Source organism: Littorina saxatilis, linkage group LG3 (assembly GCF_037325665.1).
Source record: "Littorina saxatilis isolate snail1 linkage group LG3, US_GU_Lsax_2.0, whole genome shotgun sequence".
NCBI lineage: Eukaryota > Metazoa > Mollusca > Gastropoda > Littorinimorpha > Littorinidae > Littorina > Littorina saxatilis.
In genome coordinates, this window is record NC_090247.1 from 64,061,139 (window position 1) to 64,086,276 (window position 25,138).

Genomic DNA, 25,138 nt, shown 5'->3' on the forward strand with positions numbered 1-25,138 from the left:
AGGCGTAAACGTCAAAAATTGATATTATTTCACAAGATTGTACACCGTAAAGTGCCAAACTACTTACTTGCGATATTGCCACCATTGATATCAACTAATAACCCATATCGCCAGCGCAGACCTTTAGATAGGAAAGTTAACACTGAATCATACAAAAACTCATTTCTCCCATCTTCAACACAACTCTGGAATTCTTTACCAGACTACATAAAACTTAGTGAGTCCCTAAGTAAATTCAACCACATTTTGTCAAAAAACGATTCAAGTCCGCCGTGTTATTGGTATTCTGGAGATCGCATATCACAAACAATTCACTGTAAGTTCAGGCTATATATAAGTCAACGATCTAGTGAGACGTCACGTTGCTACAGATGCATCTTGTGACTGCGGATTTCCGTCCGAAACCGTAAAACACTTCCTATTAGATTGTCCAAATTATCGCGAAGCACGTCAAGAAACCATACATACCCTCCCTAACCACAGTATTCACCTCCCCCACCTTCTAAATGGAGACAGACAGTATTCTCTAGATTTGAACAGGAACATTTTTTCCATAGTACACTCGTTCATTGAACGTTCAGGCCGCTTTGGGCAAACCAGAATCAATGCTCCACAAACCGGACAACAACTTTAATTTCTGCACAACCCTTTTCTTTTTATTCCTTTTCTTCCCCTCCTTCCTTCCTCTTACTGTCTTTCTTTATAATGATTATGCAACGTTTATTATGTTATTAATAGATTTGGTTTATTTAGACAAATTGTTCAGCCGTTACCGCCTTACGTTGTAATATCCATGCAGGAACACCACTATAAGCTTCTAGCTTGTTGTTGTTACCTGTGTCTTTTGTATACATGTCATGATTGTAACATATTTGTTGAAATAAACTTATGTTTAAACCAAAGATGAAGCTTTCGTTTCTTCTTTTTCCTCCCAGTCAAAAATGTATTGCGATTCTCTAGCCACTCTTGAAACCTTTATCTGTCCAATCCCCGAAACATGTCTAAGGAAAGGAAACAATCGAAAAACAACAATAACAGCAGACTGAATAATCTTTATTTATTTTCCTTGTCTACTCCACTGGTCGAAACTGGGGGGTGGGCGTTTACTAGGTACTATACCATGTACACCTGCATGCAACTGAGGTTAAAAAAAAAATAAATCTCCCCGTGTTTTTATTTCATTCAATTTTTTGGGTTGTTGCTATTGACTTTGAAACTGACACGCCGGCGAAAACGCCGGTAATAATGCGTGCGCAGAGAAGAGCAAGCATCGGGAATCTTCAATTCTAAAAATAACCAACACTGGTAGCTGCCGACCTTCCGCTAGACACACATGAATAACCGGGAAAAAATAAATAATTACTGGGCACTGAGTAAAAATAAATACTTGGCGGTAGTTAAACGAGTTTAAGTTTGACTTTTAAGGACACAATGTTGCAGCTTTTTAGCCAGCGTGTCAGTTTCAAAGTCAATAGCAACTACCCAAACAAACTGAATGAAATAACAAGTCGCGTAAGGCGAAAATACAATATTTAGTCAAGTAGCTGTCGAACTCACAGAATGAAACTGAACGCAATGCCATTTTTCAGCAAGACCGTATACTCGTAGCATCGTCAGTCCACCGCTCATGGCAAAGGCAGTGAAATTGACAAGAAGAGCGGGGTAGTAGTTGCGCTAAGAAGGATAGCACGCTTTTCTGTACCTCTCTTTGTTTTAACTTTCTGAGCGTGGTTTTAATCCAAACATATCATATCTATATGTTTTTGGAATCAGGAACCGACAAGGAATAAGATGAAAGTGTTTTTAAATTGATTTGGACAATTTAATTTTGATAATAATTTTTATATATTTAATTTTCAGAGCTTGTTTTTAATCCGAATATAACATATTTATATGTTTTTGGAATCAGCAAATGATGGAGAATAAGATAAATGTAAATTTGGATCGTTTTATAAATTTTTATTTTTTTTTACAATTTTCAGATTTTTAATGACCAAAGTCATTAATTAATTTTTAAGCCACCAAGCTGAAATGCAATACCGAAGTCCGGGCTTCGTCGAAGATTACTTGACCAAAATTTCAACCAATTTGGTTGAAAAATGAGGGCGTGACAGTGCCGCCTCAACTTTCACGAAAAGCAGGATATGACGTCATCAAAGACATTTATCAAAAAAATGAAAAAAACGTTCGGGGATTTCATACCCAGGAACTCTCATGTCAAATTTCATAAAGATCGGTCCAGTAGTTTAGTCTGAATCGCTCTACACGCACACACAGACACACACACGCACACACGCACATACACCACGACCCTCGTTTCGATTCCCCCTCGATGTTAAAATATTTAGTCAAAACTTGACTAAATATAAAAACACGGGGAGACCCTTTTTATTTATTTTTTATTTTTTTGTTTTTAATCTCAGTTGCATGCAGGTGGCTGCTACCGCATTTTAGTTTTTTTGTCTTCTCTCTCACCTTTGTTTTTTGAAGCGGGGAGCATCCTTCTTCATGGTTATTTATTTTATTTTTTCAATCAAATGTTTACATGTTTAAGTTAACAAACTTTATCAATAAACATGTTAACCAAAGATTTAAAAAAAAACATTCCTGCCTAAAATTATTTTTTTAAATTCAATTTTGCTATTATAACGTACTCTTTTGCACATGAAGAAAATAAACAAAAATAAACAAATGCCAAAGAGTAAAAAAAAAAATTACGGGCAGATGAAAAATTGAACTCGACTCAATCACGCATCAGGCGAACGAGAGAACCGGTCGGCCACGGAAACAGTTGAAATTTAATAGACAGTGTAATGCATTAAAGAAGACGCTAGCACGCTTTCACCACAAGCCGGTATGATCGAGCATCGGTTGAAATCTTTCGCGAGCGGTATCTCGTATTTGTCCGCAATGCATTGGTGCTTAAATGACACCAATGTGTGTCCATGAGGGACATAGATCTACAAACAATATTTTAACAAGATTTATTCAAAATTGACGGTTTTAGCTATAGAGGAGGGGGATGAGTCCTCTAACTTTACAGCTCGGAGACACCCGGGTATCCTTGGCATTCGATGTCAGTAATCCCACACGTTTTGGGCTTATTTTTGTGGGCCACAAACGCGAAATGTGCCTCACAAATTTTTGGGCTTATTTTTGTGGGGCACATTTTGGTTTTGTGGGCCACAAACTGTATTTGTGGAGCATAAAATAAGGGGCACAAATTAAGCTTCATAAAAAATAAGGACAAATATTTGTGGGGCTTAAACAGTGTTTTTGGCCAAAAAAATGTTTTGGGCTCTTTTTTTTCCTCCTTATTTTGGACGTTGAGCGTGGTTTTCAGACCTACTGCGTTTCGGTTTTTAGTTAATGGCGGTCGAAGGCGATCTGTTTGGACAGAATCTCCAATGGCAATGGTGTTTGCTAATGCATATTAACCAGAGGTAAGTTTCCATGTTTCGTTTCATAACTGAGAGTGGGTTTATGGTAGTATGTGTTGCAACAGGTGTCATTTCGACTCACTCGAGTCACTGTCAGTGTCACTGTGACTGTCAGTCCACAGGCGCAAGGTATCGTTCACTGAACCAACACGTAGTTGCCCTGTACAGGGATTTTCTCATTAATTTGAAGAAGAAGATTATCACTACCACGTTTTTGCAACCTCTTTTCAAGGTGCATGATCATAATATTTTATAAATTATTCTTTTTGTTTTTAAAGATTGAGTCTAACTTGAAATACTCAAATAGGTAACCTTCTGATCGGCCGTTCCCAATTATTTTACTTGCAGGTTGGCATCAATCAGAAGAGAGCTAGAGCTAGTATGTTCAACTTCAAGGTCTCCTCTCAGCTGAAAAAGCCAACCGATTGCTGCATGATCTTGAGGCTGTCACTGACAGAAGTAAAATATTTGATGCCACTGCCGCAAATCAGGTAAGAGTAAGGCGAAGAGGTTATATATTATGTACAACTGTCAGTGTTATGATGTACAGTGTGTTTTTTCCTTCCCCTCCCTTACATTCTCAAGTTCTGGTCAGAATAACTCATATGGAGGTGTGTGTGTGACTGTGAGCAAGACTGGAAGAGTGTTTTCATTTTATTTTTATAATTCATGTTCAGGGATAATAATAAAATAATGAACACCTAAGAGTCCAAACCACAGAACTGCTCGAACCTCTTAGCTTTATTTCACCAGTAAGATGATCATGCAGTTCCTCCAGTATTAGAATCATTTTTAATACTAGAAGCGCATGACTTTCAGTGTGTACCTTTAAGTTTAATAAAGTACAATGTATTGCTGTAAACAGTCACTCACTCACTCACTGTCAGGATATATCTCATTCTCAGTGAAACTGTGTGTCAAGTTCTATTATTTTTTTCCTTTGTGCTCTACACACATGCATACATGTTATACATACATGTATATATATGAGGACAGGCACAATACTGAGCAACGAAATGCTGACATGAGCATCAAAAATAAAAAATGCTCAGATGGAAAAGTCTATGATTGTAATGGGAGCTAAAACACAGCTTTACCGGAAATAAAAGTCAAAACATAATTGCCTTCATGTCTCTTTCCTTTATTGATCGTCAATCATAGGTATGCATGGACAATGATGTAAGTACTTGGTGGACACCAACTGCAAGATATTTCTATCAAGTTAAAACTTTTGGAATCTTTGATTTTGTCTAGTGTTTGAGTTACATTTTATCCATAAAATCCAGCCAGACAGCACCTACATTTTGTGTAAATCAATTGAGCAAGAAATAGTTGTTGTGAAGACACCATTACTTACATCATTTGGCAAGTCCATCACTTTTTTACAAGAACAAGATTAGGCAGCATTGTAATGCTGCTGATTTAATTGATCACCGGGGCCCAAGGACTGTTATGCCGGGGTGGAAGTAGAGATAAGCGCCTACTTCCCAAGAAATGCTCCAAATGGCTTCGTGTCTCCAAACACCTCTGACAGTCAAATCCAGCTCCTGGCCTTCACGTGGCGGGCCCTGTCTTCGACTAACAGGAGAAGGGATGCAGGCGGGTCACTGGCGCCTTAAAACCAGCTGCTTCGGGCAGATGGGGCTCGTTAACCTTGGATGGTCGCTCATCTAGGAGAAGGACAACTCCGATTTCAAAACCCGCACTGCCTTGTGTGCGCCTTGGGAAAGGCAAAGGCTACAAGAAGGAAAACTTCGACGTCAAACCCGGGTAGAGTGGACTCGACAGCCCAGCAAGGCAGCTACTCTTGGGGAGGAGGTAACCCTGAGTAAGAACCTCAACCACCGAAGACGGAAGACAGCAGCCAACTTGGCGTGGGGAGAAAATCGGCTGTCTACGCTCCCACGATAATATCATCGAACGCAGAAGAAGAAGAAGAAGAATTGATCACCTTTCTGGTAGACCATGCAACACAACTGAAAACAAAAGTGAAGGCCTGAAAATAATATGGCAAGTGAATCAGATGTAGCGTAAGTTATGAAGACACCAAGCGTAAGTTATGAAGACACCAAAATTGTGAAGTCTGTTATGCTTGAATTCTAGTACTCTTGAAATCTAGTCTGGTGTGTAAGAGGTTCCTGATACAGTTTGAAATGATCAAATCATACTTGAATATTCAACAATGGCAAATATTCACAGTTACAGGCAAAGTCTGAAAATTATTACGTAAGTTATTTTTGACACCTGAATTGTTGTGTCCAACATTACCAACATCATCAATTATCATCGTTTCACAACGGATTATTTTTCTTATTCGCTTGTTTTCTTTTTCTGTTTTCTGTAGAAGATAACATACGTAAACATGTTTTGATTTACATTGTATCTGCCATCTACCACAATGAACTGAATTGCTGATTGCGTTGGTTCGAGTGACACGAAACGAAAATGGTGTCAGAAATACGAACGTAATCTAAAACAAGCCACACTATTAAAATGCAGGAAAATGTAACTAAAATTTCCCCTTCAGAGCTTTCTTTATACAAACTCGAAGAAACTTTAAGTCAATCACAAAAATATCAACTTTGGTTCAAGAAAAGGTTAAATTTTCCTGACGTTCGTATTGAAAGACACCAAGAAATGTCGGCAGAGTGGCGAGAATGACGAACGAAATCCACTAAGTTCAGCATCAATTTAAACAAATGCTGGTGATTTTGGATAAAACAGGAACAAAAGTAGTTGCCTGTTGGGTAACTCAGCAAAATCAATTAGGGATCGATGATTCTTGAAGTTCGTCTGTCTGAAAAACTCTTGAGATGTCGTAAGTTTGCGCGAAACGCCAAAGACACGAACAACTTCCAGGTCAAAATACCTCCTCTCAATGCATTGTGGAAAAGGTGAAGGCCATTTATTCGTAATCTGTGGAAATTTCCGCAGTGCATTGAGTCGATTGACATTCGTTCGTGTGCCTGTGTCGACTTCGCGTTAGATTTTGGAAGTGCAAAAACGTAAGTAACGCAGTGACGCAAAACGTCGGATATTGCCTTTCACACATTCTTTCACAACCCTATGTCTTCTGATTGCTTTTATTTGTGCTAGATTGTGTCATTTTATTCAGTAACTTCCAATTATCAGTGGAAATATCAAGTTGCATGTGAAAGATATGATGATGGTATGGACTTAGATCAGCGTGTGAAGTGAGACACGAAGCATTACTTACAGAATGCAATTTTTTCGTCCACGCTAACCGTAACGACACATTATACGGTAAAGAAAGAAAATGAGCATATCTAATTGTTAAATAAACTTAGTTTGACCAAAATAAATACAAACATGACACAACAAACTGCTTCACTTACCATTGTGCTTTCTCAAACAAGATCACTCATTTTTGTCAGGTTTCAGTGGCCATTTTAAGTTGTATTTTCAATGGAAAATAATCAAAAACAAAATAACCATCAACAGAAAAAATAATCTGTAAAATGATATTAATTCTTTATTCTCTCTTTAATCACAATACAACAACATTAACAACCAGAAGAAAACAGTTCTTTGCAAAAAAAAATCCAGAAAGTGGCTACCATTCATTTTGTACTTTTTGCTCAGTATTGTGCCTGACCTCATATACATGTTATGTAATATGCATGTATATATATATATGCACACATCAACTTGTCTACATTGTATGTCTGTCACTCTATCAGTCTATGTGAACAGATTCAGTTCACTGATTCAGTCAAAACTTCACTAAATGTAATTGTAAAAGGACTTATAAAATTTTATATTCTAGAAAGCTATCAATGCCACTGTCCACAGTATCATAAGAATCAAGCGTTAATGTTGGTTTGGTCGTCTGTTGTCGTTTTTTGTTGTTGTTGTTTTATGGGGGAGGGTGCAGTGTGTAAATTCATCTGGTTCTGTGGACAGTGTGTTTGTTGTTCCTCCACATAGCTAAATATCATACTGCATGTAGCTCCTAGTACTACTTGTCCTGTCAACTAACTGTTTTAAATTTGTTGCTCAGAGGAATGTTACTTCAGCCAATATTATATATTACAGGTTGGCATCGATCCAGCACAGTGGAAGAAGCAGATTGATTCCTTCATGATCGGGAGGCTGTCAAGACTCAAATGGGAAATAGTTCATGCTAATGGCAATTCAGGTAAGAGTTCTGCTACATGATCATATTGTGTTTTATGCTCCCTCTCAGTCTCAAGTTCTGGTTACATTCTGACTGTTGGTGTGTGTTTGTGTGTGAGAACCGAAGTGTGTGTGTGTGTGTGTGTGTGTGTGTGTGTGTGTTTGATTTTCCCTGGCCAGTCAGGAGAGCTGCCAGACATTAATAGTAATAATACCTGCAGATTTTTCTAGCCCTGCAGATTGATGTTACACACCTTTGCTTTGCTTTTTGAATTTGATAGCAAGCGCTGACAGGGAATGTGTCTTCTATATTTCATATTAAAAAGTAGGCATTGGAACTTGTCTATCAGGGAATTAGAATGTTTACGCTCTTGGCATTTATGTGGGTTTAGTGTGTGTGTGTGTGTCAGTTACAAACACAATTTACTCCTTACTCATACTTAAAACTTGTTCTTGTCATTGTGTTTGAATTTAAGATCAGTTCCTTTGTCATTCATTTGTCAGTAGGGACAGAAGATGACGAAGACCTGGCCAGTGAATGTGGATGAAAAGCAGTGCTATCCAGGTCCAGCTGTGATCGATGGGGAAACTACAGCAACAGCGGCAGTAAATGTCCACTCAGTATTGGTTGTACTGAGCTTTACAACTTGTTGCTATTGTAAATTTGTGTCAATGTTTTAAAGGCCCACTACGCCTCATTTAAAAAGTTGTCCTCACCTTTAACATGGGATAAGACCATCCCTCCACTTGGTCACAGACCAAAAATCAACACTTTGACTGCTTTCTGTAGTGAGGTAGATGTTTTGGTGGTTGCGGTGAATTTATTTTTTCTTTCGAAGAAGCTGTACCTGAATGTATTCTTTAAAAAGATACCACTCTGCATAGAGAGCCTTGAGGCAGTTCATTTTTGGTATGCAACTATTAGTGCCCGTATGGTCTTATTTCATTTAAAAGCCTCGGGGATGTCGTCAGGCGTCCGACATAGACGGATTGAAAGGCTCAGATGTCTGATTCACATAGCCGCATGGCGGTCAGATGTGATCATGTCCTATCGTTTTGAACTGAGTGCTGTCATTGTCCTATAAGAACTCTATTCCTTCGGACAGCGCACTATTCTATATTTTTCTCTCAAGATACACATTTTCAAAAAGCGACCGAGCACTCTCGCGTATTTGTGCACTGAAGTTGTGCAGTGCGGATCTTGTGTTTTCGGGAATTCCAAACCGTTTGTGATATGGGCTGTTTGGGCACACCTGTCTGCAGCACATTAAAGTTAGGAGTACGGGAGACAACTCCAACTGACCATAAGTCTTGCATCGATCTGCTTTTGGTTTCAGTTCAAGACATTTTGACGAAGCGCATTGAATTATGCCACCGAAATAAAACTAAGGCCTGTCCACTTACAAAAATTGCTCGGTCAAAGTACAGTAAATCTTACATTTTGTTAAGGAAATGTGCGGCAGTAAAATTGAATTTGGAGAATACATGGAATAACCTGGTTTTCTGGGAAGTGACATAAAAATAAATAGAACAATTGTGAATACTTCTTCTTCTTCTTCTGTGTTTGTGGGCTGAAACTCCCATGTACACTCATGTTTTTGTACGAGTGGATTTTTACCTGTATGACCGTTTTTACCCCGCCATTTAGGCAGCCATACGCCGCTTTCGGAGGATTGTGAATACTGATCGACATAGAGTGCCGTTGCTATGGAAACAGTCGTTACATTGGATTTCTAGGAAACAGTTTAACAGCGACATAATACATCAGAAATTCCTAATATTTGGCACAAAGATGCACATGTATCGTATCAACAATCATATAGAACGATTTTTTTACAACAGACTACAGTTGAATTTTGATATCTTTTGTCATAAGAATGAACGAATTTCTCACTGCATATTCATTACAATACCCCCCGCGGGTTAGGGGGAGTCCCATATTGGTTGGGACGAGAAAGAATTTACCTGATGCTACCCAGCATGTCGTAAGAGGCGACTAACGGTTCTGTTTCTCCTTTTACCCTTGTTAAGTGTTTCTTGTATAGAATATAGTCAATGTTTGTAAAGATTTTAGTCAAGCAGTATGTAAGAAATGTTAAGTTTTTTGTACTGGAAACTTGCATTCTCCCAGTAAGGTCATATATTGTACTACGTTGCAAGCCCCTGGAGCAATTTTTGAGTCACTTGAGAAAAAGTGACTCTATGTAATCGGTCAGTGTTAGTCTGCCTGGCCGGCCGGCCGTCTGGCCGGCCGGCCGTCCGTAGACACCACCTTAACGTTGGACTTTTCTCGGAAACTATCAAAGCGATCGGGCTCATATTTTGTTTAGTCGTGACCTCCAATGACCTCTACACTTTAACGATGGTTTCGTTGACCTTTGACCTTTTTCAAGGTCACAGGTCAGCGTCAAAGGAAAAATTGGACATTTTATATCTTTGACAAAGTTCATCGGATGTGATTGAAACTTTGTAGGATTATTCTTTACATCAAAGTATTTACATCTGTAGCCTTTTACGAACGTTATCAGAAAAACAAGGGAGATAACTAGCCTTTTCTGTTCGGCAACACACAACTTAACGTTGGGCTTTTCTCGGAAACTATAAAAGTGACCGGGCTCAAATTTTATGTGAACGTGACTCATTGTGTTGTGAATAGCAATTTCTTCCTGTCCATCTGATGCCTCATATAATATTCAGAACTGCGAAAGTGACTCGATCGAGCGTTTGCTCTTCTTGTTTGATTGGTGCTTTTGTGAACAAGAAACAATTAACAAGTGGCTCTATCCCATCTCCCCCCTTTCCCCTATCCCATCTCCCCCCTTTCCCCGTCGCGATATAACCTTGAATGGTTGAAAACGACGTTAAACACCAAATAAAGAAAGAAAGATTCATTACAATAATTAATTTAAATTCAACTGTAGTTGTTTAAAAAAACAAACACGTTCTATATGATTGTAGATATAATACATGTGTATCCTTGTGCCAAATATTATGAATTTCTGATGTATGATGTTGCTGTAAAGCCGTTTTCTAGAAATCCCATTTGACGCTGTAAATGCCAGTTTTCATCGCAACAGCCGTCAATATCCATCCACAATGTTTTCATTCATTTTAATAAGTCACTTCAATAACTACCCAGAAAACTAAGTTATTCCTTGACTGTATTCTTCAAGTTTAAGTTTGGTAATTTTACTGCCGCACATTGCCTTAAATCATAAATAAAGGGTTCCAGTAACATACCTTTCTTCTTTATTGATTATGAACTTTGGAAGATTAGATGTTGGATCTGTTTTTAAAAAATATTTCCTTGATGTGTTGTACTAAGATCAACCGTCTGCTTGGACATATATACTAAAGATCCACTACCTGGCTGCTGTCTGCGGAAAATCGATTAATTCATAGAAAAATATGCCTTTCAGGGAAGCAGCTAGCCGGTTGACTGTACATGTGTTTGTGTAGAGGTGTTCTTATTGCATGTTCAAGCCAGGACAGATGGTGACCTGAAACATTTACACATTACATATGTATGCAGGACTGCTACTTTTAAGCTTAGGTGCAAGTGACGAAGTGTGATGATATATTTGTTTGACTGATTATGGGCATTAAAATAAAACTGCAAAAAGAATACTTACACTTGAGATCTGATTTTGTGTGTGTGTGTGTGCGCATGAGGGTGTGTGTGGGCAATTTGACATACTTGCAGAAGAAACAAACAGAGGTAACTGATAAACTGCATTTATTAACACAAAGATGTAAACAAAGTGAGTTCACACATTTCACAAAAGTAAAACAAGGCAGTCTCACATGCATTCACAATATTTAGTACTCGACTCGCATGAATGGCCAAAGATTATAGGCTGAGAATGCAAGTTCTAATTTGGCACATTTGTACATGTAGCTGCATCCGCTAGACATATATATCCATCTTACAATAAAAAAAACTACCGTAGTGGTTAGGACATCTGCCTGAAAATCTAGGTCCTAGGTTCGAATCTCTACAGAGGCATTTAATTTTTCCCCTTGGTTGAAATAAAAAATGCTCAATCCAGAGAGAGCAACCGTAAAGTTACCAGGGTAAAAGTAAAGCGTTGAATGCAGCTATGAAGGTCATGCCAGCAGTGTGGGTCAAGATTCAGGCCGCCTTCTATGCACAGAATTCGGTGTAGGATTCTCAGCTCTATCTTTACAAACACATAATCCCCAATAGTCATACAGTGGAACCCCCCTTTTAAGACCCCCTCCATTTTAAGACCTTGTTTTCTCAGACTTTCTGTTCATAACCTCTGTAAATTTTAAATTTTACCTCCATTTTAAGACCCCCTCCTTTTTAAGACCTGATTTTCTCAGATTTTTGGAGGTCTTAAAAGGGGGGTTCCACTGTAGCTGTAAGACATAATTTTGTTTAAAACTCTTATACCTTTTGGGGGAAATAAATTAATAAGAAAAGACATCACCACACTAAGAAGTCAGGGTGCTGACTTTAGCTATGTGACCAAGTGGAAGGATTTTCTTATCCCATGCAAAAAGCCTGATGAAGGTCTGACACAGTGAGGTGAAGTGTTTTAATGAGGCAGAGCAGGCCTTTAAAAAATAAGTTCACCACATCCAAGTGAAAGACACAATCTTGGCAAACTGTATTACAAAAGCAACATTTCAGCACAACATAAGAATGAATTGAACCATCCAGGATGCACCAGAACGACCCAAAAACAGAATCAATGAAAATCTTAAACAAGATAAAGTACTGACTAGGATTCAAAGGAAGAAAAATTCATGGGTTAACACATTTCATGTGCATAATGCAGTTAAAAGATCTAAATTCTAATATTGCAAACAAAGTCTATACATGAACACGCATTGACCGAAACATACACACACATCTCCCAAAGCTAAGCCTGTGTGTAAAATACTGCCTGTGAACAACTTAACTTAAAGCACTCAAACAACATAAAAGTCTAAGATAATATCACTTTATGTAGTAAAAACAAACAAACCGCTGTTTGCTGTAAGAAAATATCTGCATACCAAACACTACCTGTATTTAGTTGAATTGACAACTTACATTTATAAGTCAAAATGTACCCTTTGATCCACATCGCACCACACATTATTTGTGTAGAATGTTATTTTTAATGTGTTACATGTTCATTTCACCACAAAGGCAACAGAAAACCTCTGTAAGTGTCAGCATATTCAGATGGACTATATTAAAGCAGTTCTGGTAGCTCCGTCAGCACATAATGGACTGAATCTGATCATGAATCATCCTCAGCAAAGCCAGACACCACTCTGCAAGCTGCCTGCACGTCATATCTCGGCACCTCACTTCCTGGAAAATACAGAAAATGTATTACTGAGCACATCCAGACTTTGCTGTGCACTGATGGGGATATGTTTTGGGTATCGAGAAGAGGGTGTGGGGTGCGGGAAGGTAGGTAGGAGGTAATACTTGTTCTTCACAAGATCAGTGGGATGGAGAATGGTGGGGGTGATACTGACAGTGACAACTATGAACTAAACTGTAAACCTTATTCTGTAATATTACAGGTGCCATCATTTCTTCCTGTGAAAACCATTTATTTCATGGATATAATACTAATAGATATATACTTTCATCATTAAAATTAAAAAGATAATCTTTCATCTTAAAATTAAAAAGACTTCCTCACAAGAACCTTTCTAACGACATGATATCTTGTTATGCTGCTGATGTGAGCGGCTTTTCTGGAATGTGATGGAAAGTTACTATTTTTTTAAATTCAGCATGAGCCTTCATCCCACACACATTCCCTATTTAGCGTTGACACCTTACAGTTTTGTTGAGAAATGTGATGTGAATTCATTCAGAAAATTCTAACTCTGCGCAGGGGCAGTCAGGGTGTTGAATGTAGAAGTAGGTATCCAAGTACACAGGCGGTATTACAATTTACATTGTAACTCTTATTCCATGTAAAAAAAAAAAACTATAAAAAAACAACTTGCCAGATCTGTGATTGTGAACCAAGGAAAGGACTGACTGTATTTAAAATAATTCCAGTAATGAGTAAATCTTTCATTCTAGCTATTTCATGTTTTACTTTCTTGCATCACAATAGTTCAATGTTCATACAAACAGTATAATGCACTTTATGAGTATAGGGTTGCAACAAACTTTAAGATGGGAAGGAGAGAGAAAATAAAGATATTTGTACCATTATGTATATAAAGTACATCATACCAATTACCATGCACAGTATTACTATGCATCTTCAAATACATGTATGAATAATTTCATCTACAAAGTACTTGTTATTCAATTTACAAAGAACAAAAGACTGCTGAATGATCTACATCAGTACATGTTTATAGCTTCAGACTACCATCACCAATACCCAATGTTACATATATTTTACCATACAGATTTGACAAGCAAAAGCTGTAAGTGGTAAAGAAATGTGTAACTTACTCTTCAGGAGTAGTCTGTAATGTAAAGGACCACGCCAAGTCATCATGATATCTCTCCAGTACATGTATGCATCCATGTTTAAAGGTAAACTGTTGGAACTGGAAGACAGGAGCTGTATGAATGATGCACATCATCTCTGGTTTCTCGGGAGGCCTGAAAACAACCATAACAATATTATCATAACTATTAACATGTCTTGAAAATGAAATAAGTACTATTTCAACTTCACTATCAGACGATTCAGAGCAAAATCACTCACTAATTCAGTAATTGTTTTGTTTATTCTTTTACAACCATAGTTCATACACTGATACAGCAGCATTTGATTATGTGCATACAGATTAAAGATCAAGCATTTTCTAAACTTGAGTAAAAAAAAGAACAGAACAAGCACACACTCTGTGACTCACACTCACAGTCACATCCAGTTACTCATTAACACACACATACACAACAGATGAATCTTGCTCAGTTCTACAAAGGCCACGTTTGCTATGGTCATGTCTTGGATTTTAAAAACAATAACTTACCTGCTTGTTGATCCAAACCGATGATTGAAAATCAGTGAGAGTAGTGTAGAACAGTGCGATAGACGGATTGCCTATTCCGCGACTCGCGCATGCGCAGTTCACCCCACGCAACCTGCGAGCACCGGTCATTTTCACTGCGATAGATCTGAGAGTACCATGGACCTGAGCGATTTTTCCCTGCAAAAACTACGGCTTTGGAGCCTTGATGCCCTTAAATACTTCCTGAGTGTCAGGAAGCTAAGCGTGGAGGGCGATTTTGAACAACTTGTTGCACGGTGAGTTAAAATTTAAACGTTTGTGTGTCCTTCGAAGTTGATGTCATGCTACAACGTAGTTTTGCAGGGGCCCGGAGCTGTGCTGACGAGCAGCAAGTTCAGTTACTTCAAGTTGTTGTTGTTGCCTGTTTTTTTTTTTCTCTTTCAGCAAATCAGATTTGAAACTTACAAACAGTTAATGATTTTTGCACGGTGATGTGACCTTATTTTCTTATTTATTTTATTTTTTTCCAGTGTGCCAGTTTACTTCATGACATCAGTCAGTACTGAGACTGAAAGTATGTCTCAGTGAGTGTGTGTGTGTTGGGTGTAGGGGAGTGTGGGGGGTATACTTTTTTATTAAAGATCACTATCATCAACTCATTAAATTTGATTATAATTTACATACCTTTTCAGTCAGAGAGGTTTTAAAATAGAGTGGTGAAGGTAACCAGAAGTTGTGTTTCATCTTTAGTGCAAACTCAAACGTCAAGAAGACTAGATCAGTAGATGTTAAAAAAAATAAAAAATTGTAAGACTTAGCTTAAACCAAGAAATACATGGGTCATATTTTTCTGTTTTAGGAGTTGGGCTGCTTTCGAGTCGGACACCCCTATCGACGATGAAGCTGAGGAGAGAGAGAGGCGGCTTCTTGATGAGTACAAGAGGAAGCTGGCTGTTGACGGGGACGTGTATCCTGATCCTGCTACTTTTGAGGATGGGTGGCTGACGGAAGAAACTGGTCGGTTTTCTTGGCCCAGTATTTATATAAGTGACATTAGTGACTACCTGAAGAAGACTGCAGCAAGCAAGACGGACTTGGTTCACAGACTGCTGAACAATTATAAAGAAGGCAAGGCCTATCGCTACTTCAGGTGTGAGTGGGTACGCGAGATACTGTACCACCCAGTGAGGCAGTCAGCACCATGCTGCATTTTGAAGGCTGCTGTCTACCCTTCGATGAGCATCCGGAACAAACCCTACAGAGTCTGGGTGATGGCATCCAAGAAATGTGGGGATTCTGCAGGAGGCGAGATCAAGACTGCACACTGCACCTGTCCTGCAGGGGTGTTGGGGTCCTGTAACCACATTGCAGGCCTCTTGTTCCGTGTGGAGGCTGCAGTGAAATGTGGTGCCACAGACCTGCGGTCAACTGAAAGTCTCTGCAGCTGGGTGACGCCAAGTGGGCCTGTGGCTCGAAAACCCCGCAGATGGCGGGACACCCACGTGGCCTCTGACGTCTATGGACAGAAAACGCCACGGGGGTACAAGGAGAAGGCCAGGCTTGAACGGAAGAAATTTCAGCCGTTCTCACCTGAACACAATGAGATTCTGTCCAACACAACTGCAATGGCTCAGAAACTACAGACTTTGTTTCAGGAGGAGGCGAGTGACAGTGTCTTCATACTGACTAGACTGAAACAGAAACCAGCACAACCAGACAGGCCGACTCTGCCTCAGCCCATAGCTGATCTTGCCGGGGCTTGTGCTACAAAAGAAGAACTGAAGGCAGCTATGTCAGCAACACCAGAAGTGCTAGCGGCGGTGGAGGAGGCGACAAGAAGCCAGGGGGATTGCGCTGAATGGCAGAGACAGCGACAAGGCCGCATCACATCCTCTGTGTTCTATAATGTCCACACAAAGACAGAGACAGCAAAAAAGCAGACTGGCAGTGGCAGACATGAACAGTCAACCTGGCTGGAGGATAAGGTTTTAGGGAGAGGAGCCGCACCACTAACTGTGGCAATGAAGCATGGCCTGTCACTTGAACCTGCAGCAAAACGCAGCTACATGCAGCAGGTCAGCAAAAAACACAAGAAATGGTCTGCACGTGACAGTGGTTTGGTAATCTCCCATGATTTCCCATTCCTCGCCTCAAGCCCTGACCTTCTCACCACATGTGATTGCTGTGGTGAGGGGCTCTGTGAGGTGAAGTGTCCTGAGACAATCAAACACCAAGTGCCAACTGTACAGAACGTTCCATACTTGGAGGAGATTGATGGAAAAATCTCCCTGAAAAAGACCCATACATACTATGGACAAATTCAAGGGCAGATGGCCCTGACCAACCGACCATGTTGTGATCTTTTCATTTTCACAGAGCATGGGAGTTTGATTGTTCCTGTTCCATTTGACGAAGCTTTCTGGCAGAAGATGCTTCCAAATTTGACGTGGTTCTGGGAGAGCCGGGTGGCACCTGCACTTCTTCAACAAAGTCGCCCCGGAAACTGTCCTGGCACCGCGTCATGCAGCTCTGGTCAAATGGAACAGGAACAGTCAAGCTCAGACCATGATTCGCAACGTCCCAGCTCCCCACCTCTTCTCCTGCCAAACATCCCACCCCTGAAACGCAAGCGAGCAACTAGAAAGAACACCAAAGTGTCCAAAAAGGACACTGTCTTGAAAGTCTACCGTTGTGGGGTCTGCTTTAAGGACATTTCTGAAGAACCGGAAGCCTTCTGTGACTTTTCAGTCAAGTGTGACTCCTGCCCAGAGTGGTACCACCTGCAGTGTGTCGGTTTTGTTCAGGGCTCTGAACCAGGGGATGAGGACTGTTGGGATTGCCTGAAATGTACTGATACAGTTTGATATTTCTTTTTATTGTTTATCTGAAGAAATATGTTCTCTGAATGATAACTAGTGCTATTGACTAAATGGATTGAAAACTTTTCAGATTTGTTGGTATTACCTCTTCGACTGAATGAAATCTCCAGATTTATAGTCGTATGATTTTAGGTTTTGTTTAATTTCAGGATAAGCATTTTTTATGGTTACTTTGTGACTTTTGTGTTTGTATGCTGTACAGATTATAGTCGCTAGGGAGTCACGTAATGGGATCAATCACTTTGTGGTGGGTGGGTAGTGGGGTGCAAGGGGCAGAAATTGTTAAATATAATGAAGGAAACCTACTGAATTTTTTTACGAGTTCAGCCTCCAAAATAATGTGGAGTATGAACTGTACCCTAAGACACACCTAAAACTAGGAGAACGTTTTACTCAAATATGCCCCGTAACTATGGTAAACAGTCAAAGAGGATGATTGACGACCGCAATCTCAAATGCACAAATCACCCTTCTTTGTTCTTACTGTGTAACGCTAACCGTCAAAACACTTAGATCTGCCTATTTTTAGTTTTTTAGTTAATTTTTTCTTTTCCACACGTTATTTGACCTCCTGAGTCTTATTTCGTAAATTTTGTGCCGATTTGAGACAGCTTTGTGGCAGGTATTGGGCCTTTAACATACAATTCATACATATTTATGTCTCAAGTGCTCCTTTTTGGGGTCATCAAATAATCATTCAGAGAGCTTTTGTTTTTGTTTGTGTTTAACATTTTCACTTTTTTCCATTTAGTGACTTCATTTGATGTGTCATTCATACTAGGTGACTGAGGTATTTAATAACAAGGGATTGCAAACTTTTGATTTTGTTCATGTATTGAATTGTGTGAATGAACTGTGTGTGTGTGTGCATGGAGGAACTGAAAGTAGAAATAGCATTATACAGCCGAAAACCTGCACTATTACTGTTTGGTTTATGACACTTCTGCGTTTCTGAGCCTTTTACTGTCAGGGTCATCTTATGACAAAACTTTCATCATCTCATCAAAAGACCACCCTTACAGTAAACGGCTCAGCAACACAGCAGTAGCAACCGTATACCACACACTTTTTCATCAATTACCTTGTTCAGCACATCAGTTTATCAGATCAGAAGACGGTGGTAATGAATCAAGACATTTATTGAAACCATCAGTGCAACATGCAAGTTAAAAGGGCACCATCACACTGTGTCTGACATTACAAGACATGCAGAACACCCAAATATTTACACACACACAAAAATCAAAGTTGGCATAATTTCAAAGAAAAACGCTTCTTACACCAGACGATTCAAGCAAACGTGTATCTTGGCAAATGGCTATGATCATATAAAGACAGACACTCTTGAAAGTAAACCAGGCAGAAGTGCACTCAGAAGTACAGGTTTCATTCACTGAAATATTTGGCACATCTAATGACTATTTATTACTCGTAAACAGATGTTCGCAGGAGTGAGTGCAAATTCATGAAAATAACTGAACATATCCTTCTGAGAAAAAACAAAATTTTGCAGCATAAGAATATCAAACACGACACCATCAGTCCTTCATGCAAGAAGCCGGAAGTTATGTGCACAGATAGCACCATCCATAGTTAACATATAAAAAAAATACAGCTTGTGCACACAGCTCCATGCACATAAAAAATCCAAGTTATATACACAGCACCATCCATAGTTCACATAAAAAATGCAAGATATCCACACACACACAGCACCGTCAAGAGTTGGCGTTTAAAAAATCCAAATTATGTACACACAGAACCATCTTGTGTTCACATAAAAAAACATGTATACAAACACAGAATCATCCAGTCTTTATGTAAAAAAAAAAAAAAGTACACACAGCCCCATCCACTGATCTAGTCTTTACGTATAATGACTATAAAACATACATTGTTTGTACACAAAGCACCATCTAACTAGAGTCTATGTAAAACAAAATCAGATCATTGACACAGCAATAAAGAATACAAATTGACTACACACAGCATCACCCCGAACACAGGTACAAAAAGAAAAAAAAAGTAACACAAATCCTTGTCTAAGAATTCAGACTTCACACACAAATTAAATGTAATTACACACACACACATCTGAAGTCCTCATAGCAACAACAAAAAAATCATCTGCAGTCTTGGGTGGTAAGGAAACTAAGAAAGACAAGAAATCCATAATACCAAGACTCCTGAGTCCAGAAATAAAATGAAATCAAGAAATGAATCCACAATATCAACCGAGTTCAGAGCTCACTCTCCTTACCCAGTAGTATCAAGAGCGTGCATCAAAGATTATCTTCCGCAATATTCTGAAATATTTGGCACTTCTAATCCTTCTGAGAATTTTTTTTTTTTTTTTTTTTTTTTGCAGCCTGATAAAGTATCAAACACAACACCATCAACAGTTCATGCAAGAAGCCTGAAGTTACGTACACACATAGCACCATCCATAGTTCACATGTATATATAAAAAAAAATTCCAACTTGCGCACACAGCACCATGCACATAAAAATCCAAGTTATATACACAGCATCATCCATAGTTCACGTAAGAAGTGCAAGACATGCACACACAAAGCACCGTCCAGAGTTGGCGTTTAAAAAATCCAAAATATGTACACATAGTATCAAGAGCGTGTATCAAAGATTATCTTCCGCAATATTCCCACAGCTCCTTTCTACAATCTACTGCAGATAGATAGGTCCCTGCAAATTGCACAATGCAGCGCACACAATCACAGCCTCATCCACCAGATCAGCACCAGCCAAGCTGATTTCGTTCTTCAAGAACTTGAAGCACTTCAGGCGTCTTATCACCTGTTCCACCAGGATCCTCAGATTGGCAACTTTCTTGGTCTTTTGCACTGCAGCTGTTGACATCTGTGATTGGCCCCGTCGTCCTGGTGGAATGATCACTCCAAGGGATAACTGTGCACATTCAGCTGCAATGCTGAACCCCTTGTCGGCCATCAAAGATGTATGGGGAGGTAGTTTTTCAAGGAAACCAGAGTCCTTTGTCAGCTCTGTGTCCGAAATCCGCCCCTCGTATACTGCAGACACATAGCAAATGTAACTGTTTGGGCACACACCCACAAGGATCTTCAGCGTGTTGTGGTGCTTATAGTCACTCCACGTTGCAGCCTGAGTAGCCAGATCCTGGGGTGTCTCGATGAACAGCTCCGTGCAGTCTACGATTGCCACCAGATTTGTCAGGTCCCTTCCCCTGTAGCGTGCTGGTTTTGTTGCCAGCACAGTCTCCAAATCAGGGATCTGAATCATGTGGCACAGCACTGCTGACAATGCCTTCATCCACGATGTGTACAGCCTCGATGCATGACTCCTTGATACGGCAAACCGGTCCGCCAAGTCTTGAAAATCAAGGCCTAGCCGAAGCCTCATGAGAACCAACACCAGCTCATCGATGCCTCTCAGGAATCGTTTTGGACCAAACTTTGAGGGAGGCTTGCGGAAAACGCGCTTTTTCTTCTCACTTGCTTGACCCTTCCACCTTCTCACCACATACTCTTTGACGCAGTCATGGATAAGCCGAACTAGAGTTTTGCTCTTCAAGCCAGTGTAGTATTTCACATTCTCCGGTGTCAGTACATTTCGAAAAATATTTGGTGGCCTTTTTTTCTGCTTCAGACCAACTTTCAACTTCGGAACATTTTCAGCCTTAGCTTCAGGCTTTGGTAAGGGCGGCAAAGGTGTGGGGGTGCTCACTTGCACATGGGTTCCCTGAGCCAAAACCCTGCGGAGGTTCTCCAACTCCTTCCTCAGTTGAGAACACTGCAAATGAAGAGCAATGATGTCTTTCGCTAGTCGCTGGACTTGCTTAAAAAGCATATTTGTCACAGACAGAAGCACGAAGACAGTCAGCAGTAAACCGTTGACGCTGGGGGATCTTGCCTGAGTAGTCTGGATCTCGATGACTGGGTCCTCTACATGTTGTGGCTCTGGTATGTCAGGCGGGACCAGGACTCTTTCAATCGTGTTTGTCAGCCCTCCACGTCTGGATCGTTTAGGCAAAGGTGTGAACTCATGCATCAGCACTCTGGAAACCTGTGAAACATACAAAACAGCAAAATACAGCACTGAATTACTCAGGTCATGGATTGTAACCAATCTCAGATAAAGAACAGTGGTTGAACATAAACCCAAGGTTCAGACACATTCATAAACAGAAATTTCTTGTTTAATTTAAACTGAGTTTAAACTTTAATACAGAAGACTTATTCATGGCTATCATTAGTATCAAGAAATCATTTTACAGTTTACACAGAGAAGATTTATCTGACCACCATCAACACACCCCCTTCCCCCCCACACCAAAAAAGTCACAAAACCAAGCACATAAGAAGCATACAACCCCCCCCCCCCAAAAAAAAAAAAAAAAAAAAATAATAATAATAATAAAAAATAAATAAATAAAATAAAAAAAAATAAATAAAAAAAATACAATATTAAAATGGATAAACACTAGAAAAAAGTAATAAAAAAAAATGTATCTGCCGGTTTTCCTGTACTTACAAGGCTGGAATCACATATATATACATATATCTGGTTCATGTACACAAACTGACGATAGATTGTGACTGACCTTTTTGGGAAAATCAGGAAATCCAAGATGTTCTGTTGGGTAGGGGTTCTCATCTGTTGGCTGCCCATCCTTGAAATGTCTTGAGCAGACCTTCTGGTCTCTGGATGGGGAAAGTAGCTTGTTAGTTGTTGGATTGATTCTGTTGATAAGAATCTTCCACTTGTCACGATGTGCAGGGTCTTTCTTGCGAGTTGGAATTTTCCATAGGCTGGAACATAAAAAGGAGGAATAAAAAATACCGTTAATGAATATAAAATGGGATAAAAGACAAAGCAAAACACATGTTTAATCAGCAGTTTTTCTGTTCTCCTTGACACACTTATGACAACTGACATATGATCATCTATTTCAGTTCAAAACTAAGTGATTATTTATTTATTCATTTTCAATACTAAAAAGTATTTTCTGTGTTTCAAAAATTCAACAGCGTTATTACAATGACTGGGCTGTAAATATAGTTTCAAAGAAGTCAGTATCAGCAGTATGTACCAGAACATGAAACTTGGGTTCTTCGTTCATAACCTATGGCTATGATTTTAAGAAAAAGAAACAAACTTAAAAAAAAAAAAAAAAATTAAATGACCAATGCTGTGATGAAATCTGAGTTGAGACAAAACTTTAGTTATAAACGAAAGTAAAAAAAAAAAATGTTAGAAGTTCAAGTACCTGAAAGGTGCAGGACAGTCACACTCGGTGTTTAAAATGTGATGAGCAGCGCACGTTGCAGCCTTCCACTTTTTCAAACGCCGGGCCCCATTACTGCATTGAGCAATCGCACAATGAAATGCCATAGTTTGCTTTTGCACTTCGGCACAAATCTACTGGCATGAAAAAAGTTCAACAACGCGCCCGACGCTAAGACACAGCCAATTCATTTTCTCTTCTCAGCTTCAAGCCTGACGGCAGCCGGCATCGAATGTGCTCGCAGCAGAAAATCCGCGGAAAATAGGATGCGCGCGCATACGAAGAGGGCCGCTCTTCGGGTCATGTAAGTCCCGGAACCGGCAATTCGTCTATTCATCGCCAACCTCCCCATTCAAGGCAGACCGTGTCCAAAATCAGCTGTATCATTCACATCCCGATTGAATTCTTTCAGAAGGGCAGTCGGTGTTTCAACTTCTTTGTCGGTATATTTCTCTGGTGGACGTGTTGAACTGCCAAATATTAGATTGTTTTCAATAATATCAGTCACGACGGCCGCCATGCTTTTTGTCATCAATACTATTCATGTACTCCACTAAGGAAGAGTGTTTTATTGTGTCTTAAAACCGACTTCTCGGGAAAGTGATCAATCGAATTTTATGGTCCACAAAAACTTGCTTCATATTTTATTTAAGGGCTACTTTTATTTGCCTTTATTTTTATGGCGCACATTTTGTGCCCCACATTTTGTTTTGGCCTTCATTTTGTGGTCCACAAACTGGAAATGTGTCCCACAAATTTGTGGGCTTATTTTTGTGGTCCACAAACTGGAAATGTGCCCCACAAATTTGTGGGCTTATTTGTTGGATTAATGACATCGAATGCCAAGGATACCCGGGTAAGTCCTTACCGGAGTTTCATAAATAACACTCAGCGGACTTATCGATCCGTTTTTGTCTGATCGATTTTGAGGGTACCCTTACTTGAGCGGCGGTCACGTGATCCCTGTAAAAGAAATATTTAATCCGAAAGGTGATCCTGGAGGTTAAGTGAACGGTCTTAAAGGTCCTTGTCTACATTTGTATACCGAAATCGCCATTTGACAATTAAAATGTAGAGACTATTATCTACAAATATCAACAAATACACCCCCTTTCGTTCAGGAAAGACGAAGCCAGTGGAGCCGTTTGAAAATTCATTGTAGTATTCCAGCTTAGTACTAATAGTAGGATATCCTTATTTGGAAAATGCCAAGCGCAAAACTCCTCTCAAATCCCGTGCATTTCGTGTGTTTAAAAAAAAAAGCGTGGACAGCGCTCCAGTGTCAAACTGTTGCTGCACTTGTGGCTATAAGCATAGTGACATGAATTGGATTGGTCAGTATTTTTAGGAAAAGCACATGTTCTCAGCAAACAGAAAACAAAATATTGGAAGCGTGAGTCACGCTACCCAAAAAGAAAATCTTTTTTTACATATATTTTTTTTCTATAAACTTTTTTCCCCATGGTTCATTCATCATTTGACATAACTTTTTAGCGATTATTCAAAAAAAGCAAAAATGTAGACGACCACCTTTAACTGACATTCACTATTTTAATGAATTGACACGGGGATAATGCTTTAATTTGGGTTTGAAATTTGTTCCTAAAATATTTTGGCCAAGTTCATATTTTCAGGATTCATTCGTACAAAGTACTATGAACCTTTCAAAGAATACAATATAATTTTCGTGTAAAGCTTGATTGATAGTTTACCGCAATTTGAATGTATAAGTAGTAAGTACTAAATTTATTAATAATACTTTACATAAAAGTAATAGTAGTACACAACAAATTTGATACCTAATTTTGTTCCTACCCATTTTATATTTTAAGTGTAACACAAACAATTGTTGATATAAAAACTTGTTAGACTAAAAATTCCATATTCGAATAGTCCTTCTTCTTACGGTCTAACTAAAAATAATATGAAATGTTTAAACAAGGGAAGTAACTCAAATGATTTCTTTGTCTTTTTTTCGTCTGCCAAGGCTCTGATTTTTCCTGTGTACAGTGTAACAGTTGTTCCTCAATAGTTCAGTTGAACCTGAATTCAAACAACCAAAACAATGGTTGTGTCTGATGACATTCCACCGACAAGGCTATTGGACATGCGACGGGCGCAGGGTCACAAACAGCCGCAAGTTCGTACCTGCTATTCAGACTTGGTCGTGTGACAGACGTTTTCTTCGTTGTTGTCTGACGAAGCCGTCAAGCTGGTGCGCGAAACGTTTGTTATTCCAGGTTTATTTGTCTCATAATTATGTAGCCTACATGTGCACAACATGTCACAGGCTTTCCTTCTTTGCCACTACTAAAGCAAACCAAAGCTAACGTCTGACAGTGTTTCAACAGTATCCTTTCATCAACTATAACTCTGTAGCACCCATGTGTGAACATGTGTCACAGTTGCTTCCCTTGAGTAAAGATGTCTCTTTATAAATTCAATGT

General features: G+C 39.3%; 3 protein-coding genes and 1 long non-coding RNA gene across 5 annotated transcripts in view; 3 read left to right on the forward strand and 1 right to left on the reverse strand.

Annotated features, from left to right (window-relative positions):
* LOC138962934 (organic cation transporter protein-like) overlaps positions 1-25,138 on the forward strand; it is a 66,895-nt gene that overhangs the window by 12,192 nt on the left and 29,565 nt on the right. The window lies entirely within an intron of this gene.
* On the forward strand, positions 3,435-11,202 carry LOC138962940 (uncharacterized). 2 transcript variants are annotated; one of them, XR_011454659.1, is made up of 3 exons: positions 3,435-3,931; positions 7,497-7,599; positions 8,082-11,202. It is a non-coding gene; the product is annotated as an uncharacterized lncRNA (long non-coding RNA). The 2 variants fall into 2 exon arrangements; XR_011454660.1 differs by having other exon boundaries at positions 7,518-7,599.
* Positions 14,702-18,229, forward strand: LOC138962927 (uncharacterized). The gene is made up of 2 exons (XM_070334887.1): positions 14,702-14,827; positions 15,391-18,229. The coding sequence occupies exons 1-2, from the start codon at positions 14,709-14,711 to the stop codon at positions 17,393-17,395; spliced, it is 2,124 nt and encodes a 707-aa protein (XP_070190988.1). The 5' UTR covers positions 14,702-14,708; the 3' UTR covers positions 17,396-18,229.
* On the reverse strand, positions 18,532-23,022 carry LOC138962930 (uncharacterized). Its single transcript, XM_070334895.1, has 3 exons — positions 22,674-23,022; positions 22,008-22,215; positions 18,532-21,469 (listed from the first exon to the last, which is right to left on the reverse strand). The coding sequence occupies exons 1-3, from the start codon at positions 22,796-22,798 to the stop codon at positions 20,093-20,095; spliced, it is 1,710 nt and encodes a 569-aa protein (XP_070190996.1). The 5' UTR covers positions 22,799-23,022; the 3' UTR covers positions 18,532-20,092.